This window comes from Parasteatoda tepidariorum, chromosome 2 (genome assembly GCF_043381705.1).
Source record: "Parasteatoda tepidariorum isolate YZ-2023 chromosome 2, CAS_Ptep_4.0, whole genome shotgun sequence".
In the NCBI taxonomy this organism is placed as follows: Eukaryota; Metazoa; Arthropoda; class Arachnida; order Araneae; family Theridiidae; genus Parasteatoda; species Parasteatoda tepidariorum.
Window position 1 is genome coordinate 21,110,655 of NC_092205.1, and position 22,635 is coordinate 21,133,289.

A 22,635-nucleotide genomic window follows, 5' to 3' on the forward strand; every position below is an offset into this window, starting at 1 on the left:
TATTAATTTAAAGTTACACACATATTTATTTAAGTACACTAAATTTTGAAAGTAGGGTTATGTATATTTGTGTATTAATATTTATCAGTAAAAAAGAATGATACAAGAGTAGATTTTGATTATGTTTATAAAAAAAATAATAAAATAAATAAAAATTGAGCCTGGGTTTTTGAGTGGTTCAAAAACCCTGGTTGTTGTGCTATCATGGTGATGATGATATATAAAAATTTGAACTGATCACCTAATTTGTTGAATTGAGTTTATTTTGATTTTGTTGTAGAACTGATTTTAGTTATTCAGTTAACTGATTAAGTAAAACTTATCTGTTTTAATTTATTACCATAATTTGATTGTTAAAACCTATAAATTCATTAATCCTTTTGATTTCCAATTAGGCTAGAATAAGTGCTCCTCCTGGACTCTGCCACCTGCAGCAACAAAGTGTTCTAACTCAGAGTACAAGTTCTACAACTAGTTTGAATGATAAATTATCCACACCAGCTAACAGTGAAAGGGCCTCAATATCAAACGATGAACTCTTTTGTGGTACTACAGTGCTTCAAGAAACCTCAGAACCTTCCACAGCTGACAGCGAAGCGGAAGATCCTAAACCACCCAGTGAATCTGATGCGGCACAGCTGAGTCCTTCAGAAGTTTGCACCAAACCTTGCTGTGCTGCTGAGCAGTCGAGTGAAAAAGTCCATCCATCCCATTCGGAAGCTTCAGTTGTTGCTAAATCAAAACAGGAATCAGAAGTGCTGACTCCTCAAAACTCTTCTTCATCGAGCAAAATAAAAGGCGCAATTCAAACTGTATAACACTGCTATTTTTATTTTAGACTCATGATAGATATTTGTTGTCTCTGGTCACTTTTTCAATGTGGATTTTTTTATTCAATTATACTTCTCTCGCTTTCACTAATGGTACACAACATTTCTGCTTGAAATCGTCAATATTAATTGCAATAGTTTGGATTTTAAAAATTGATAAATAAGAATTTTTTCTTTATTTTCATTCTATTTATTCTTTTTTAATTTTACTTTATTTTCTATTTTTGTATGATATATTATAAAATTTTATGCTATTAAGCATGCAATATGCAAGTTTTATGCAAGAGTAAAAAAATGGGAAATTTTATTATTTGTCCTAAATTATTTGTCCTAACACTATTTAAATTTTTGTAAATGAGATAAAAAAAGAAAGCTTTTTATGAATCAAAATTTTATCATTATGTTATAAGAGACAGGATTAATGTTACATAGTTCAGGGTTAGTAGTTGTTCTGGTATTTTTTTTTTTCCATGATCAGAATATCCTATTTTTTAAGAATACAAATGAGAAGTTCTCAAAAAAAAAATGAGGAATTGAAAAATTTTGATTTAATTTTTTTTATTATTTAAATAAATAATGCGAGTAGAAATCACAAAATTCGATCGTTTCAATTTAAGGAGTATTTTTAATATATTATGAATGTAATAATTTTCTGTTTTATTTTGAAAATTTTATATATATTTTTTTAATTACGAGCAGCTGACTCTTCTAACACGGAATATTTGAGGCAATTTAAACATATTAAAACTCAAAATATAGTTATAATAAAACATTTTTATCAGATAATCTGTCTTCTTATCCATTCTTTAAATTGGGTTTTTTTTTGTGCGTATGAATCAAAACATAGTCAAGAATGTCAAATACCACAGAATTCAATGCCCATTACAAAATTACTTATTGTTGTGAAAATAATGAACAAACTAAATTTTTTCATACATCATTTTTTAAAGGAATGATAACTTTTTTTTTTTTTTTTGCAATTTAATAAAATATTTTTATTTATTTATTTTTGTCTATGTAAAAACATTATTTTATGTTAGTTTAATTCAAAACAAATCTTTGAAATTTTATAAATCCAGATTGTTTATCTTTGAACAATTAAATATCTTGCAGCTTTTTTTTTTATTTGTAAGAACTTTAATTTGTAGTATCTCAATTAAATATTTCGTTTTGCATTTTAAAATTGCATAGATTGAAAAATTATCACCCATGCTACAGAAACATTTAGGAAAAGAGCTCTTTAAATAAACATCATGAAATGCATAATATCCCTGAATAGTAAATGGAAATTTTAGCATAAAATCTCATTTGAAAATGTGATCAGTGATAATTAGCTTTATATTACAATTAACATACATAATATGAAACATAAAATTATATAATGAACAAATCCTGATTACAGTTATTAAGGCTTATTTAAACAATGTATCAATTTTAATAATTCTTTATGTCTAAAACTGTATAGCTCATGCAATAATTTTTACATAATGTAAGCAACGAAAAAAAAGAAGAAAAAAAAGGTTAACATCCATAAATTTCTAAAATAGCTGATTTAATAATATTTACTACATCTTCTATATTCAATTCAATAATATATTTTCTTGTTTTATCGAGAATTAATAGTTAAGGTACTCTTAAATGTACTTTGTTATTATGTTTTTCTTTTAATGTTTAAACTGTTATGGCAGAAAATGATATTTAAAAGTTGCTTATTATTTGCAAATATTTGCTGCAAAAAATAATTCTCTTTATTATTTAATTTTTTCTCTTTTTATTTATATTGTTTTTGTCTACACTTTTTAATAATTTTTTTTTGGTTCTCTGTTATAAAATTTTGTTTTTGACACCATAAATTATTTTAACATTTGTGCCATTATGTGATATGTAAAGTACAATGTACTAGTCGAAAAGCTATAACTTTTATTTTTTGGAATCAAGTTAATCCGGAGATTCACGTTTTATGTCATTTTAAGTGTACATCGTTTTTATTTTATTATTATTATTCAGTTTATGTAAAGATTTTTCAAATACAAGATATGACTATTAATTTTCACACCCATTTAATGTGTTTTAAAATACATTTCTGTGCTCTTCCTTTCTTATTGTTTTTGACACCCTTGAACCATGTTCTTTTGACAAATTTTTCAGTTATGAAAAGTATGCAAGACGTATAACTGAAGAGGGGTGAATGATTCATCCCTAGAATCTCTGAAAACAAATTATTTTCTAAAGGAACAAAGTTTAGCGAAATCAAAGTCATTCAGAAAACGCTAATGATAAAATTAAAACTCATTCTGATCTGGAACTTAAGAATTTTTTTTCTGGAAATTTTATATCCCAAGTGCAGAAGTTTATTAAGGCAGATGGAGATTACTCCGAAATATATGAAATGAGTCCTAGAAATTAATGGTCATGCCTAGTATAAATTTATCAAAGTGTGGAATTTTTTATTTTATGTTCCTTAACTATTATTTCCTGTGTGAAAAAAGGATTTCGATATTACAAAGCTGAGAAAATTTTGTATATAAGTTGAAAATTTGGAACCTTACTGAATTTTACAGTTATTATTATTTTTTTTTCTATTTTTTTAAATTTAATTTTTTTTCATTTGCATTGACTTTTAAAATGCTCTATTAATATTATAGAAATGTTTTTTTATTTCTATAATAAAATGAATATGTAAATTTTTATATGTTAAGGCCATTTTAATCATCCTTTTTCAACATACAAGATAGCTCAATATTGTGCATTTAAACAAGCAATATATATCAAGTAATGTTCATGTCCTGTTTAATTAAATAAAATGATAATTCATTTTAAACACCTTGCAGAATAATAAATACCTGTTTTTACAGCCTTTTTTTTGTATAGTAATGTTCCAACAATGAATTTCACTGATTCTTTGTAGTCATTAAGTGTTGTACAGACTTAAATAAAAAATAGATTTTACGAGTCATTATTTTTAAAAACAAACTAAATTAGTATGTAATATAATTTACTCATAAGTTATTTTCTTTTTTATATTATTGGTTTATTTTATTCTTTGTATATAAGCTCTTGCAATGAAAAATCATTTTCAGTTCTTACATTATTTAAAATCTTTGCTTTAAAAATATTACATCATTTCTTAAAATGTAAATTTATTACTGCCTGTTTTTAAATTCTAAAAATTTTAATTGGATATTCATTCTTTTTGATAAAAATAACACGATGCTCATGTCATTATACTATCAGGATGTACAACATTAACAATAAGGATGTACAATCAGCAACCCAGGAAGCTTATCAACTTTACATTTCTTTAATATTAATAAACATATGAAATTTTTTAAAAAAATAACCATTCTCTGCAATATTAGTAGTGTAGTTCAGTCTTGAACATAAATTGCTTTATAGTACATTTGTTTAGATTTATTCATTATAAATATTTTTATTATTTCTATGTGAGCAAAATACAAGTTTTACATGTTTAAGTCACTTGAATTACTTTTAAATATAATTTTAATAGTCTTTATATTCTTAGGATTGCAATGTTGTGTTAATGTTGGTCCTTTACATTGTATTTTTTTATTTTTATAGCCTGCTTTTCAAAAATGTTTGTGCATCCTTGCCATTTTTATTAATATTTGCAACACGCATTATAAATAATTATTTATAAAAAATACTCCTCAATCACAAAATAAAAGGTGTTTTTAAAATAAGGCTTGTCCTATGAGCAATATTTTTTTTTAAATTTATTAAATATTGGTTTGTGAAAATACTTTCCCAACTTTTCTATGTAATTAATTTTGAAATTTTTTTTCTCCAGCACTTTAATCTTGTATTCTACCACTTCTATAAATTGAAATAATTCTGTGCGTCAAAAATAAAAGGCAGTATGTTAGTCACAGATATTAATTTTTTCAAAACCTGCTGTGTAATTATTTTACATGTCTAAATGTCTTTTCCAACTGGCTAAATGTGTTATTTAAAAGCTTAGGACCATGTGCTCTGTTCCTTTTGTAAAAAGTAACAAAATTGTTTAGGACCCTTTAATAACCTGGATTTAAAACATTAAAGAATTGACATACTGTTTTTTAACTCTGATATATATTTTACATGGAATATTTTTTAAAACTGAAAAATTTTACCTATCACTTAAGGTATCCCAACACATTGAACAACGTTTTTTAAAAAAAATTACCTATATGTGTTATAGCAAAAAAAGTTTATTTTTGTAGCAATTTTGATTAAATATTTATTTATTTGAAATTTTTAAGAAAAGCATGGTAAAAAAGTACCATATTTATAACTTCACTATTTATGCTCCAAAATATTTTAAAATGAAATTATTGAGAATTTTTTTTCATTATTATGCTTGTTGTTGACTCTTGAAAACAAACTAAAAGGCTGTTTTATTAGCATTACTTCAATAGTTTGATACAAAAAATTACACTTCATATCAAACAAGACTGCTCAAACAAAAAATGTTACATACATATGACAAACTATCTTCTAAAGGATATAAGAAAAGTGCTTATAAAACTTTAAAGATTCGGTGACAAAAACAGTTTTAGCTGTGAGATAAATCGCAACCTAAAAATTGCGAAAAATTAAGTCATTAGAAAAATCCATGTAAAAACTTGTATAAATAATATTGTTTTTCCAAACTATTACTTAGATTTAATTATTGTTGTTTCAAAATTTCAACACCAAGTGAAAGATAAAATTTCAAATATTTTTGTTGGCAAAAAACCTAATTTTCAAAACTTTTATCAAAATTTGTCTCTTTAAGGTAGCAGGGCACCTTAATAAATTTTTGTTATTACATTTTATTGTGGTGTGTATATATAGCATAAAAAATAGGTATGTCTTAAAAAAATTTATTTTTCTGTAATTATGTATTTACATTTGCAAATATAGAACTTCTAAAACACAGCAATGCTTTGTAGAAATATGTGATTATTTATAAACTATTGTATTAAACATTTTAAAACAATGACATTATTCTGCTTTTATGCTTTAATATATGTGTATAAAGATTTATAATTATTTATTTAAGATGTATAAATAACGATGTAGGTAAGGTACTGTATCTGAAATGAAGCCAATTTATTTAAGTATAAATTGTAAATTTGTTTTAATGAAAGAAATAAAAACTTTTTTTGTTAAAATCATTTGGTTAAAAGTTTTAAATTATTAAATGCCTTAAAACAGTTACCAATATATAATGTTGTTCAAATCAAATAGTAATTTCACAATTTATTTTCTTTGATTTCATATTGATTAATCAGCTACATTTGTATTTTTCTTGCTCCTTCCTGTCTCTATGTAGATTAGTTATTGTTAAATCAGATATGGAAATTGGAATTGAGCTGTTCAAGTTAACAGCTACATATCAAATGATACAAATTTAAAAGGATAATATTAATGATATTTTTACCTTTTTTTAAAAAAAATTGCTTTCTTTACAAATTTGCTAAATTAATATTCTGATTTTTTACACTGTAAAGTAAGTCAAAAAACAATCTTTCTGGATGTTATGAACTAACAAAAAAATCCTAGCAAACTTTCTAACTTGAATTTTGAGATAAACGAAAGAATACTCCTGCTCTGTATATTTCCCTTCTGAAGTATTAAATTAATTGGAAAATGCAAAAATTCCCTAGTACCATTAGCAAAATAGGTTAATAACTACCATATTTATTTTGAGTGCCTCATTTATGTTTACTTATTTATCCCCGTTGTGTAACTAAGTGTTCTCTTTAGGGATATAGGATTTTTTTTTTTGTTTAATTTTTAAAAACTGGAAAAAAATAGGGGTTATAATTTTTTATTAAAAAAAAAATTGTGTAGAAATATGCATTGAAGTACATAAAAATATTCTCAGGACTAAAGTTAAAATAAAACCTCCCATAGGTCTTGATATAAAGAGCGACCATCCAGTGTAAATATTTCTACAGAAAAAGAATAAGTTAGGTAAAAAAAAATTTTCAGCGATTTTTTAATAATTTAAATTTCTATCTTTACAATGACTTCAAATAGCAGGGGAAAAAATACCAAACTTCTGATAGTTATTTAATTGCTGTAGCTTATATGCTCTTAAACACAATCCCACATTACTGAAACCTTTCTTTTATAATAACATAAAGTCCCATTTGCTATTTAATAGATTTAATGTCTCCATTTATTACAATGCAAATTATGTTATTACAATAATTTGGAAGCAAATTACCCTTCATATCAGTTTTCTGATTGAAGGGTGTAATGAATTAGCCTGAATTAAAGTTGCATAAAATATGAAGATTTCGAAGCAGTAAAAATAAGAGCTTTAAGCTCGCCAGTGGGTTAAGAATGTCCAATTTCTTTAGATGATGAAAATACACAATCTCGTAAATTATCTTTTTAGATGGTTGTGGGCATGACCTTTAATCAAAAAGTTGGTGAAATATGGATTAATTTTCATAATTTACCATCATTAGAAGTTACTCTATATAATTTTGTCAAAATCAGTGTCATATTAATTACGATTTAATATTTCTCTACACCCCTCATATCGCAAGCTCACATAATGTCCATTTATGTTTGGATAACAAGAATAGAGATGGGCAAGTATCAAATTTTTTGGTATCAGATTTTAATTTATTGAGAGGATGAAAAATTATAAAGTAAAAGTTTGTTTTATTTAAACATTTTTGGTATTTCAGTTAAATTTAATACAAAATAAATCTACATGTTTTCATTATCTTTACTTTCAATGAAGTATAATATATTCAGGGACTTAGAAAGGATATAACTATCGTAAATCCATAAATTTATTATGGCTGAAAAATAAACAAAATACTGAACAAAACATTTTACATTTAACTGGATAATTTACTCAGATAAATAAAAGATTATATTTAAACAATATTGATATGTAACCATATAGCTTATTTTGAATTGTGATAGTCTTTGAAGAAACGAAATTAAATCTGTATCACTCTTTAAATATCAATTTCCTAGTATCATTTCAAAAAAGTAACTACTGGTTTGGGACTCATCCTCAATTGCATACCTGCCAACATTGGAGAAATAAAATAACGGAGATTACATACTAACGAAATTATATAGGCTATGAATGAAGTTTTGATACATCATGCATAATCATGTAAGTTAAAAAGAGAAATTCAAAATTGGAAATAATATAAGCATTTATTTTTAACTATTTTAATTTATAACCGTCGTTGAACAGCCAACCCAATTTTGGATTTACAACTACTAATGTTCAACACTGTAGCCTTATAATTTTGAACCCAATGCAGAAGACTCCTGGATCTAGTATTGGGAGAAATTTGCCTTCGAGGAGGATTTTTGATGGAACTAACTTGCATTACATGGTGAGAAAAACCATGAAGATATCCTATGGTTAGCCTGACGGCAAGGGGACTCTAATCCATGATCCATCTATTGGGGATATTTTACATCAGCACTTTGGTCAGTGCAAGCCATGCGCGGAATTCATATTGACCAGTCATCACTGGGATTTAAACTCATTGGAAGACGAACACTCTATAACATCGCAATACTGGTAATAGCACCATCTATAATAAGAGGAGCATTTTTGCCATCAGTAGATATTTAATCACCAAATTTTTTTAAAAAATTTCTTCAACAAATACAGAGAAATTTGAGAATATACAGGGGTAAACAGGAGATAGTCGTAAAATACAGGAGTCTTGGCAGATATGCAATTAATGAGTAGGTACTTTTCTAACTCATAGAAGTGGTATATCGCTACTGAAGTTAATATTTGGATTTGTCTCTTCTAAATGAATATGGTTACAAAATCAAACTTTAAAATAGTGTTACCATCCAGATAACTTTACAAAGTTATTTTTCATCTGTTTAGGCAATTTTACTTCTTTATATGTTCGAAATGAATTGGGACAAATTGTATTCATTACTTAAAAGGTGTATTCATTTTAAGTACTATGTATTTTGAAATACTAATGATGAAATACCAGATACATTGATACAGACTCAACTTTAAACAGGAATCATTATATCAAACATTGAATAAAACAAATTAGGTGAAATTGTATATTTATAGGATATCAAAAAAAAAATACTAGGGAAATTTGTAAAACTTTAAATACAGTAAAACCTCACTACAACAATATTGTTGGGGATCAAATAAATAGATTTTTGTAGAGGGATTTACTGTTATATCGAGAGTCGATATACTTAGGGGAACAATAAGATTTTTTTTATAAATTTTAATGTTATATATATACTAACTGTAAATATATTACATAAAAATTTAATTTGTAGAGCGTTAATTATAGTTAAATACGAAATCAGATAGGAATGTTCCATCTGTAACTTCTTAAGAGATAAGGGAGGCAATTCTAAGAATGGAAGCTCTTGGGGTGGTCCACCTAAATCAAGGATGGAGTATGGAAATCTGAATACAAAAGCCATTCACCATGGTGAAAAGAAATAAGATTTTTTACATTATTTGAAAATCAATAATAAATGGAGAAAATAAAGTTGAAATTAGAAGAAAAAAAATATCGTTTTTTAGGGATTTACTACTTTAGAGAATATCACAATATTGAGAGGAGGATAACATTAATTCATATCCAAGTTTATCAGGACCATGAAACATTATTGTAATAGTGGGAGTTGTATCGGATATCATAGAAGCGAGAGTTCACTGTAGTTTTGTTATAGATCAGTAATATTCAAGCAAATGAAATTTTACAATACTAATTTTACTTTTATTAACAGTAGATCAACAAGTATGAAATATATTGCAGTTTCAAAACTTACAAAAGCTAAATAATTGAAAAATTTTGATTCTAAAGGCATTAATAAGTAGGCATAAAGAGAGAGACAAATATAGTTTAAATTGAGCTAACTATACAAAAACTACTTACATTAGTAAATCTATACAAAAATAAAGTTTTTATCACAAAAAAAAACGTTAAATATAATCCAAAATTAACAAAATGCAACGAAAATTTGTATAAAAAGTGAGGCACTGGGTGCGATGCAGGTTAAAAATTCCCATGGAGGAATGGTTCTGTACGTACTAGCAACAAAGTTTTCTGCGAGCTGGTTGAGCCATTGGAATTTGGTAATCTGTGAGTATGGCTCGATCAGTATCTATCTCATCCGCAATGACAGAATCTTGACTCTCAAGGATCTAAAAACAACATTAACTTGCTCAATGTATAGAAATAAATAAAATAATGAACCTCAATAATCTGAAGTAGGTTCAAACCCAATAACTTCAGATAATTGAGGTTCAACTATATAACAAATAAAGAGTTAAACGGATGAAGGTTTTAAGTCGCATTTTTGTAAATTTGTATAAATTAGCTTTAAAGTTTTTACATTAAATATATATATATATTGATCTTCCGCTATGAAAGCACTCAACAATTACAACTTAGGCTGGTAGCAGAATTTATGGGGAAATATTGCTAATTATAAAAATTTAGATTGATTTATGTATACCAAAATTTGCTAATACAAAATATAAAAAAATTCGAATAAATCTATACACTGTGATCAAATTTTTTTCTTCTTTTTAATCTTAGCAATGTTTTGTCAATTCTGCTTTATAATTTTGATCAGAAACAAATTTAGTTTAGATGTGTTTTAAAAGGCTAGCGTGTTTATAAATAGAAAGCACTTTTCAAGAGAAAAAAGAACAGATATATGCACTAATCACAATAAAGAAATAAATAAAATAATTTTATAAAAAGAATGAATGTGCAATTGTTCAATACTGCACTATAATCAAAATAACAACTAAATAAAAACATCATTTAAAATATATTTTTTAAAATCTACCAATAACAATCTATTTATCGTTTCAAATTTTGTAATCTCCGTCCAACCATTGTTTGACAAGAACCTTTTCTGCAATAACTTTAAAAGCTGATATTCACGTAGTGCAACAAATTTATTTCTGCCATTTTGATAAAACAGTTTTACCAGTAAAACTCAATTTTTCTTCTGTAAAGGCATGATTAACAATGACAAAGGCAAGCAGAATAATTTTTTGGTTTTAATAAATGCAAGTTTCTTTATAGATTTGACTAATTTGCATAAGGAGTTTTTGAAAAGTGCTACCTGATGGTCATAATTTCAGCTACTTTTTATTGCAAAATTTTTTCCGCATAGTATATTTAACTTCTTTAAATATATATCAAGTTTCATCATTTGACAGGCTGAACGGGATCTCAAAAGGTTCACTTTACTTAAACGTCCTGTAGGACTACAACTTTAAGAAGTAGAAGCTCAAAGAAATAGCTCTGAGTAGGACTGGGCGATGTAAGAGATTTTATATCGAGATTCAGCATATGTTCAAAAATTATATATCAGAAATCTTTTAAATTAATCAACAAATAAATAAAAGGAATAAATCTACTACAAAAGAAAATGTCCTAAGTAAAAACAAACCCAAGCTTAATTTTATTTTATTTTTAAATTAAAAGTGAGTTAGGATTTATTGGTTTAAAAATAATAAAACTGTAACAAAATAATTTACATACATGCATTCAAAATTAAAAGGAAAAAAATGAAAGTCAAAAACAAACTAAAGAAATGTTCACTTTAGTAAAACATTTTTTAAATTTGTTGAAAAAACTGCTTTTGAAGCATCGTTAGACCTTCTTTTATTTATTTATTTATTTAAAATAATAAAGTTGTATTATCTAATGGTCAAATTCCATACTTATTAATGTAAAAATAAATTTTAAGTTATTTATTTATTTATTATTTTCTTTTTGAAAATAAAGTCGACTAAGGATTTATTTGTTTAAAAATGATACGAACTGTCTAACAAATTATGAAACAAACAAGTATTAAAAAAAAATTTAAGAAAAATTTAAAAAAAAAAACTTTTAAGTACTATTGTTAAATTATTAAAAAACGTCAAAACATTGCTTAACTTTTTATTCAATTAAAAAATAATATTTTATTAACTAATAGCCACAGTTTTTATAATTAAAAACGACTGAAGATTTATTGGTTTAAAAATAATCAAATTCTATCAAATGATTATACTTACCTGCATCAAATAAATTTTAAAAAAAAACTATTTATAACAAAGCTAAATACAAAATATCCATATTAAATTGTATCACTTAAAATGAAAAACAATAATTTAAAAAAAAAAATGAAGAATCTATTATTTTATTCACATTTTCTTTTCATTAATAGAATGAATTCCGAACGAAAATTTAAGATAACAGCGATTGCGGAATGATCGCCAAGTAACAGTAGGTCTACTAAAAATAATTGACAAGAATCGTTGAATCCAGACAGACAAAAAAGGGAAAAAAGTGACGAAATAATGCACAACGAAACGATTGCTAATTAGTAAAAGTCCTACTGAAAATAATTTACAAGAAACGTTAAATACCGACGAAATAAAGTGCACAGCAATCACAAAATAACGCAAGTCCAGCTGAAAATAATCTTCTAGAAAAGTAAAATCTCAAAAGATCAAAATGACGCATAAAGAAACTATGCATAGCATTCTATTTCAACACTGATCCTCTCATGAAACCGGGAGTTCTGATTCAATTCGCTCTTCGTCATTCAACATCATGAAACTAACATCGTCTTCGTAGCTAGACGCCATCAACATCTTCACAGTTAGACGAAATCAAAATCGCCTTGGTCAGAGCAGTGACAGCGGTATCGTAGGTAAGGATCCTCACATGTTAAACCGCAAGCGTTGTCTTATACCAACGGCTGAAATCAGATTTCTGATGCCTCGTCTAAGACGAAAGTCACGAATGCATATATTGGCCTGCCGATTTATGCATTAAATCGATATTTCGCAATGCATCAAAACATAGCCCAGTCCTAGCTCTGAGTATATCATTTATATTGTAAATTTAATAATTAGATTGAATATTTTAAAAAAATGCTTGTATACTATGATTTTTGATAATGGCTTGCATTACGTGCTTTTTGCAGAATTAACAGTAACCTTATGGTTTACACATATAAAAAAAAATTAATACCTTTTTGACTAAAAAGCGAGAAGCTTCATCAACATTAAGATTGTCCTTGGCAGATGTCAAAAACCAGCCGGAAAATCCCTTTTCTTGGCAAAACTCATCCATAGAGTTAGGATTTGTAACTGTACCTTCAAAAGGTAGATCGCACTGGAATGACAAATGAAAATAATTTTATTGAAGAAGATTTACAAAATTCGTAAAAATTTCAAACTTACTGAAGTTGCTTGCTTAAATTGAAAAGACCAATTTCTTCTAAAACATTAATTATTACTTTTAATGGTTATTTTACATAGACGTTTGGTTTCCAAAAAGGTCTAAGACCCTTTTGGAGTTTGAAATCTCTCTTTTAATTTATTAATAAAAAAAAAGCAAAGTTAGTCATTTTAAAAACTAAAAATTACACATACTACAGTACAAATAAATTTTTAGAGAAATTAATGCTTTTCTTTTCATGCATTATATCAAGATGGATTTCAATATTCAAACACTGGTGTGAATTTTATTGTAATTTTTTTATATATATATATAATTATAACATCTTGATTTAAAGTTACATTTCTAGTTTTATATATGGTATTTTATTTTACAGCTAAGTAAACTGAAAAAAAAAAGAAATATTCTTAAAATATCTAAGTTTCACGTTTATGTACGCATACTACAAGAAGCTTTAAATATTCTGATAAACTCAGTTCAGAACATAGAAAAGAGTTTGTTGGTTAAATGTAGAGTTTGATAGCACAAGAGCCGAAATGAGCTAAACTGCACCAATTTAAACTATATCACTTAAATTATTCGACATTACAAAAACCAAATGGTGCAGTCAAATAAGTCTTAAGTAAAGATAAATGTAAGGAAATTTCACTAAAGTACTTAAGGCTCATTAAATTCCTTTTATACTCTGAGATACGTAAAATAAATGGCATAAAAAGTAAGTACTGCGAGGGAAGAACTTAAACTGTGTATTAAATATTCTAATAACTTAAAGAACTGAATGAAGAACATATATATTTTAAAAGAAATCAATATTTAGAAGCATATTGAAATGTTGAATAACACAACGCTTCTTCTTACACATTAGTCATTGATTAGTTTAATTAGTAAATTAAATTTATTCTTCAATTATATCAATGTCCATCAGACATCTTCATATTTATCCCTTTATTATAACAATGATTAACAGACCTCTAAAGGTTCCATTTAAAAGACAAATGGACATTCATATTAATATTATAGTCTGCTCAAGTCTATCTCATTGAAATTAGCACATCTTTATTTCTGATAGCTTAATTGCCAGGGCAACTTGCTGATAAGTGCATAAGGTAAGCCATAAAGTCAATATTGAATTCTTAGTCGAGCTTGAGCCGGACTTGAAACTCGTTAAATGGTTAAAAGTTAAGGTGACTGGAAAAAGATAAAAAAATTAATTTTTGTAGAAGTAAAATTGAACCATTCAAACTGGAATCACATTTACACATTTATCACTAACAGCACAAGAACTATACTAATAAATCATATGTCTTTTTTTTTTAGAAACTGGTAACAAAACCAATTTAAATCCAACTTTATGCACTCTTGATAAGAAAGAAGCATATTTTCTCTTAGTCATCAAGTTGCAAAACCTGCAAACTGCACATTTTGAAGTAAATATATACATTAAACTAAATATAGAACCATATCAAGTTTGCGTTTAGTGTTAATATGAACATACAATATTTTCAGTTTCATAAAAATAAAAAAAAATCCCATAACAAATGTTGTAATATAGTTTATCGCATTTTCATTTTTGTGTAAAAATGGAAGTTAACACATTTAGCATTTGAGCTACTCATATAAAAGGGCATACTATGACTGAAAGATTCTGAATAACTTTTATTTCACTATGATAAAAAAAAAAAAAATATTAGACATCAAAGAGAAGGCATATAACATTTATCATTGTTTAGTTGAATAAAATAGATTTCAAAACAAATTATAAAAAGATAAAGCAAATAATTAATATAAATAAATCTATCTTATTTTCTCAGCACCATGATAAAATCAAAATATGTATTGATAATAAATTGAAAATTAGGAATCCTCAACAAAAATTAGTTACTTTTCATGACTATTTCATACAATCATGATGAAAAAAAAAATATTAGAAGAAAGTAGTGAGATAGAATGATTATTTACGAGAAAGAAGTATAAGCCTGATCATGACACTGTAATGATAATTGTTACAACACAGCACTTTCAATTAGATGAGTTTCAAAACATCTTTAAGTAATCCATCTAAATTGGATAAACGACAAATTATATCAATCTCACTTCTTCATAGCATTATTCCCAGTAAGGCCCCGTAACAAAATCTATGAAGGTAGAGATAACAAGTTTTAAAAATAATCCAGTCAATTTTGATATAGTATCACAAAATATATTTACTTTATTTGCTAACAGAACACAGGGAATTTTACTTCCATCAGGTAGACTGACTTTTGAGTCTAGATCAGTTTTCCACCTCATAACAGCATCAAAGGTGACAGATCGATTAGCATCGAACACAATAAAGGCACCAACAGCTTCTTTATAATAAACACGTGTCATATTTCCAAATCTTTCCTGTCCTAAGAAATAAAATTACAGACTTAAGATTTCAAAAAAAGAAGGAAAAAAAAAACTAAATTATATGAAGAATTATATGAAACAATTTTTTAGAGTAGTATAAGCTAATAGATTACAGTAAGTTATTCAAACTTTCAACAAGAGGATTGATACACAAAACACTATTGCATAAAAATAAAACTATTGATAAAAATATGAAAGATTCAGATATTAAAAAAAAACTGACGACAATTTGCTTGGGAAAATATAGTTGATTTTTCTATCTTAAGTGAATTACAGTAGAACCCTGACAATCTGACGCTCAAATAAACGTCACTTCAGTTATTCGACAAACTTTATGAGAGATATCAAAAATATTCCAAAATATAAAACTATTTAATATAAAAAAAAATATGGTGATAATTTTTTTCATGATTTTGAAACATTCTTAAATATAGAATAATAAAACACTCTATAACTGAAGTTGCTTATTTTTAATTTCATTAAAAGACTGATTATATACCTGAAACGAAACAAGAAACAGATCCCCTTAACTGCAGATTCGATTTTCCAACAAACCCCTAGTTCCGATGGTGTCAGATAATAGGACTTCAACTGTATTCCCAAACAAACCAATTGAAACATCGAAATTGCCAGCACCTGACCTCAATCTTTATCAATTCATAGATTTTAAATTTTAATTAATTCCCTTTTATGCATTTTCAAAAGTGCTCAAAAATCTTAAGCTGTGTGGTTATTTTTCAATGTGTTCAAAAATATTTTCAAAAAAAAAAAGGGAAATGATTAAACAGCAGCAGGAAACATTTTTGCACTAAATTTCAGGCCTTACTGTAACTACTTACCTGCAATATCCCAAAGTTGTAAACGAATAAGAGTGTTGGTATCCCAGTTCAAAACTTTCAGGGCAAAATCAACACCTATCTAACATGCTAAGTTTAAAGATTATAACAAATATAAGTATTATATTCTAATATAAGTAATACAGCTTAATATAAACATTATATTCTTTTTTAAGTATTATTTATACTTAAAAATGAAAATACTACAGCAAAGATATAAATACTGAATATACCGGTGAATAAGTAGACCTTTCAACATCCTCAGAATTTCATGAAAAACAAGGTGTCAATTCTTGTTTGAAACTGGTAATGGTGTTGGACATTCCTTGATCGTAAGATACAGAGGCATTATAAACAATGAGATAGATATGAATAATTCTGTATCAATTTACATCCACAAATTACTCTTTACAAGAATTATTTTTAATTATATATGCAATAAATTTTGCAGTTTCTCTCCTCATATTTTCCTTACAAATAAAGATTCTTTTTTAAATAATACTTTATATTATTTAATTTATACAATAATTCAAGAAATATTATACAATGAAAACTTTTAAATCATACAATAAAGCTACACATTTAAAAATTCCATAACATCATTTGCGCTGTATTCATTAAGACTAGAAGCATAGTCATATGGATCCTACTCCACAATGGATTCGACTTTATTCTAACACGCAGAGTCCCACAATAAATAGTCTTCATCTCTATCCAAAGAATTCGGAATCGGAACATTTAAAAAATTTTTACAATGACAATTGAATCCAGATTTTGCTAGTGTCATTTGACACACAACGTCTTAAGAAATAGGAATAATGCATCTTTCTGATATTAACAATAGTAGGAAAATTGTAAAATGCATCTCAAGTAACTTTTATTTTTCAAATTTTTCTTAAAATTTGTTATGTCATAAATTAACAAATCATTACATTATTAGTAATTTTAAACCAATCAGAATCCACGTTTATCAATAAAATACTATTGAAGTAAAATAAACCATGCCACTTTCATATAGCTGCATAATAGATTTGACTACAAATTTCTTTAATGAAAAATAAAGCAGATTTCACATTTTCATTTCTTTTTTATCTCGTCATTTCTGTTAGAACAGAATTTGACAGTCCTTTTTTTAAATAAAATTTTTCAACATTCAACTGCAATTCTCGCAAAAAACTCTTTATAAAAGGATACAGTTGCTCTGTAATTTTGTGAAAAAAATTGGTGAACATATCTTTTAATGATACTTGTTTTTCCTGTTCCCAATTCACCAATAACCAATATTTTATATAAATGCTCATGCTTGTTGGGTGATGACACCTATAAAGTAAAAATTATTAACACAGACAAAATTTTCGGACTTAAATTTAGATAATTTTTTAACCATGGAAAATAAGAATTTTTGAAAGATCACAAGTTTTCTTGAATAAATCAATATTTATGTAATTTTTAATACAACAGTGCAACCAATTTACCATTTAGATGTTAAAATACATACATACTTTAAATGCATTTTCTTATAAACTGTAATAACCAATCCAAGTATACAACTTAACCATGTTTCAGACTTAAAAAGTAAATGCACAGTTGATGAACCAACTCAATTATATTTACAGTATAACTCTTTAAACAACAGTTGAAAGTGAAAATATTTTAATTTAAAGAGAGTTTTCATATGAACAGTAATTATTTGTCCGTAATTGTAATTATATGATGTTTGTAATTATTTGTAATTATATGACAGTAATTATTTGTCCAAATAGGATTTTTTTTTTCATGCATGTTTCCAAATTATAAAGTTAAGTTCAATACATACAAACACATTGCAAGCACCTAACTGTATAATTCAAATTTTTTATAAAAGTTAAAGGCCATAGACTTACACATTATCAACTCCGCTCAATAAAATACAAACATTTAAAAACTTAGAGTAAAAAGCATTATTAAAATGTATTCTTAAATTTCATGCACTCTATGATACAAGACCGTATGATATCCAGTAGGTTTTATATAATCTGAAACATTTAACAATATGATGTAAAATATTTTCATCAAAAATAATAAGTAAGAACGAAGATATGAAATTAATACTAGCTAACCCACATAAACTTTTAGAATTCTTTTTAAACATACTAACACTTCAATTTTCTAATAGTAAAATAAAGTTGAAAAACCTATGTTAGAAAAAGAATGAAGTAATTCAAAAGTGCATAAACATTTACAAAACTATGGTGAGTTTAATTATGGTTTCCTAAACTTATCTTCTACAGTGCTTAAATAATGAGGAAAAAGTTTAATTACACATACCGAATTTGCCATTAATAAAAATGTATTGTTAAATTTTACAATGTACTCCTTTTATCTAAGTAACAGAATACAAATTAAGGTGATAAACAGGTAAGACGCGCTTGAATTTCATGCCTGTCCGGAGTCTCACATGATAAAACAACACGTGACATAATAAACAAACAAATCACACACAGACCTACGGGCCAGTGAAGTACTTTGATTTGCATATTAAAACTTAATTAAACAGAAAGAGCATTGTGGTCTGTAAAAGTGTAACCTGAACTAATAAAAATAAATAAATAAAAATAAATAAATAAAACTAATTTAAAAGTTGATTTGCTTATTTGGAAGAAGTCCAAAAACAATCGGTTGCCATGGTCACCAAAAAGAGCCAGCTTGAAAATAATAATCATAATATTTAATTAATAATGTTATAAAAATATAAAGAGAATTCGTTAAAAAATAAAAATAAATCCATGATAATTTTATATCACCACATTTTCAAATTGATCATATCCGTAAATCCGCGTTATTTATTTGCGCAATCTAAAATTGGGACAAAATAAGTAAATGAAAGCGTCTTCTGTTGGTTCTGACATTTTGAAATCATAATGTAGATCTCTGCTTGTAATCTACTTTTGAATTGTTGAAATTGAACAATATTGTTCATATTTTTCAAAACTTATTTCTCTTACGTTGTAAGAAAACATTAAACACATCCAACCTTATTCAATATTTTGTGAATAAAAATGTCTATTACTGTTGAGGAAACAAGGTTGATACAAAAACTTAAAAAGTTTGAAATTCAGTGTGTAACAGGCAACTTTACTGCCGATGACTTTCATATTGATGTAGAACGCTATAAGTTTTCTAATGAATATGTGCTATTAAAAGACTTGAATGTTTTAATGAAGAATATCTCAAATCATGAGTATAAAAAAGCACTGCAAATTAATTCGGAATTTTTTAAACCTTTCAAGGATATGTGCAAAGATTTAACGTTAGTATTTTATGATATGTATAATCAAATGAAGTCTAATTACCAATATTTATTTCACTCCAGCAGTGACGATTGTCCTTATGTAAAGCAATTAATCTTGCTTTTAGTTGGTGTGTCTGCTTTGCAAGAATTTGTTAAAGCTAATATTTGTGGTCCAGTTTTACGAGATTCATCACTCCATGAAATTTGTGCTAGTTTCTTACCAGATTCGCATTTTTCTAATGAATCGGTTCTTAGTGCTCTTGGACAAAACGGAGAAGTTATTTTAACACATATTTCTCATCCCAAATTGCTATTTTTGAGTCTTATGTTATTATTTGGTAACAATTTTGATAAATGTCTTACTCATAAATGGTGGTTATCACGTTGTATGATGATTCATCAGAAGATTCTTCCCGATATGTCATTAAGTTTATACAGATCCATCAATTCCTTGATTCATTCCCAGTGTGAGATTAGTTTTCTGCATGACAAAAGCGAACCATTGGCTGCTTTCATGTTTAATTGTGAATGTGCTCAGTTCTTCATGTACTACAATGAACTAAATGTAGCTGAAAGATACATTATAAATGCACAAAACATTATTGGGCTAGGCATTCAGTTTATAAAGGATGAAGATGAAATAAGCCAAAAGCGGATCATTGTAAAAAGAAATGATAAAAGATACGATAGTGACTTAATTGTATACAATTGTGCTTTTCCTAATTGTTTTGTTCCAGAAATGGGGGGGAACAGGATTGCTTTACTTGATCATGAGAGAAAAGAAACTGATGAACTGTCTCCAGAGGAACAGGTGGTATTGCTTTTGTACTGCCAGTTAATTCTGAGCAGAAGGTGTTACAGTGATGTCAAGTCTTATGATGATATTTTAATACTCGAGTCCTTGTTGTCAAAACCTAAAATTTGGTCTTTGCAAGTGAAGGCTTTGATTTTGAGGTGTATAAGGGGAGGATGCGAACATACCATAAATCAAGTGAATGAGTTGATTTTCCACATTAAGAATGACGTGACAATATTTCCTCATAAACTGGTTCTGTTCTATTGTACTTCTCTTCCAATGATATATAACATGCATAAAATGCATGCTGATGTATTGTTAAGCACAGGACTTGTAATGGAAGCTTTAGAAATCTATAAGGTGCATAATTTATGGAAAGATTCTATTTACTGTTATAAGGATTTGGATATAGTTTCAGTAGGAGTGAATGTGCTTGAAGAGGAAATAGCCATTAAACCTAGTCCTTTACTTTGGTGTTATTTAGGTCATCTTAAAGATGAAGTGGAGGTTTATCAAGTTGCTTGGGATTTGTCTCGCCATTCTAATGCCCGAGCTGCACGTTACATGGGTTATTATTATTATAAGCATGAAATATATGACACTAGTATTTCTCATTTCAAAGAATCACTCAAACTTAACTGTTTGCAGCCTAAGGTATTATTCTGTATGGGACTCGCTGCTATGGCCTGTAATGATTTTGCTACAGCTATTGACGCTTTTAAAGGTATCCTAGAAATGGATGTTGATAATTGTGAAGCTTGGATACATTTGTGTAAAGCTTATATTAAGGCTGATGATAAAGTCAATGCATGTAGATGTTTCGTAGAATCGACAACGTTCAGTATAAAAACGACGAGCAAAATGAGGAAAAAGTTTTGGGAAAACTATCTATTGATTAGTGCTAAAATTCGTGCATTTTCTGATGCGATAACTGGTTTTAATAGTTATCTTGATGAAAAATTTGCTTGTTTTTATTTATTTGTTGGTGACACACCTTGTTCGAAATATCTGTCCTCTACTGACATAGAGGTTTTAAAAATTATAGTTAACGCTATTAAAACTGATACACCTGATATCCACCATACCTTTTCTTTAACACTGAAAAGAAAAGCAATCAAACTTTTTAAACGAATAATTTCTAAAAAATGCCATTACCCCATTATTTGGGAGTTGTATTCTGTTTTGTTGTGTATTGGAGCAGATTTTCGAAACAACATGTATAATACAGAAAAAATTATTAATTTGCAACAAAGAGCTATTAAGTATTATATTGAGCGATTAGATAAATATAATTGGTCTTTTGAACCACTGCTGAAACTTTTGTTGAAATGCCTGAATTTATTTGATATCTATGCAACAAATTTGAGAGGCAGACCTGGTATGAAGAAAAGAGAAAGGATTAATTGTTCTAATTTCAAATTATTTTTAGATAAAGCAGTGAGAAGAGTTAAATATCTCCCTCGAGTTTCTCCGAGAGATCGTGATTTAATATGTGAAATAGAGCAAAAATTTGGAAATATGCTTTAACTAATTTATGATTCAAACCTGTCCTAAAGAAGAAAAAGGATTAATTTTCATTTATTTTTAATTTAAGCTCTACGAAGAATGAAAGATCTCACTCTAGTTTCTCTAAAGGATTGACATTAATTTTGTGAAATATTTGTTTACATAAATTTTGTAAAATTTGGGAATATTCTCAGGGGTCTGTCCAGGGCAAATTTACTGCCGTTTATCGGTACTTTCACAAATTCAATTTTAAGAAAAGCGATAGTTTCACTAAATACTTTTAACATATTTTCGAAAAATATTTTCTAAATTTACCATATTTTTGTGGGTTATTTTAATATAATTTTTAGATTTCACAAATTATGACTAAATTTTCACAAAATAGGTACCTCTAAAACAAACCTAGACACACCCCTGATCGTGTAACTTCTGTGTACAAAAAAAATAGTGTACATGGTATAAAAAGATACTTCTGCTATATAAACACTTATTCTTCTCTATAAGCACTGATACTTCAGCTATATAAACACTGATATGGCTTGATGGAAATTGACCCTTGGAATTGTTTTCAAAGACAATTTTGAATATTGTGAATTATTTTCAAAGAATGTTTGTTTTATTATAATTTATGAACTCGCAACTTAAATTTATAATCTAAAAACTTTATTTAAATTTTTTTAGTGACCATTATTATAATTTAGTCTTTCAAATCTGTTTTGTTTTCCTCGTTCGCATCTGGTGAGCCTTAAAAATAGGCCAGCTCTGTTTTGGAGAAATATTTTTCACC

The 22,635-nt window shown here is 26.9% G+C and overlaps 3 protein-coding genes across 5 annotated transcripts in view; 2 read left to right on the forward strand and 1 right to left on the reverse strand.

Annotated features, from left to right (window-relative positions):
• The window catches only part of LOC107455279 (C-type lectin domain containing ema), a 45,418-nt gene extending 43,800 nt beyond the window's left edge, over positions 1–1,618 (forward strand). For all 3 annotated transcript variants that reach the window (XM_043046956.2, XM_043046957.2, XM_071177279.1), the window contains one exon: positions 396–1,618. In XM_043046956.2, the coding sequence (XP_042902890.1) occupies positions 396–818 (423 nt within the window). In that variant the 3' untranslated portion in view covers positions 819–1,618. The remainder of the gene's footprint in view (positions 1–395) is intronic.
• A 7,931-nt stretch (positions 1,619–9,549) lies between these two features.
• LOC107455282 (RAS oncogene family member Rab32) lies at positions 9,550–18,944 on the reverse strand. The gene is made up of 6 exons (XM_016072786.4): positions 18,583–18,944; positions 17,470–17,595; positions 16,279–16,357; positions 15,257–15,438; positions 12,839–12,982; positions 9,550–9,999 (listed from the first exon to the last, which is right to left on the reverse strand). The coding sequence occupies exons 1-6, from the start codon at positions 18,592–18,594 to the stop codon at positions 9,886–9,888; spliced, it is 657 nt and encodes a 218-aa protein (XP_015928272.1). The 5' UTR covers positions 18,595–18,944; the 3' UTR covers positions 9,550–9,885.
• A 369-nt stretch (positions 18,945–19,313) lies between these two features.
• LOC107455281 (tetratricopeptide repeat protein 27-like) lies at positions 19,314–21,869 on the forward strand. Its single transcript, XM_016072785.3, has one exon. It carries the CDS (start codon positions 19,314–19,316, stop codon positions 21,867–21,869), a length of 2,556 nt encoding a protein of 851 aa, XP_015928271.2.
• The last annotated feature ends 766 nt before the right edge of the window (positions 21,870–22,635 follow it).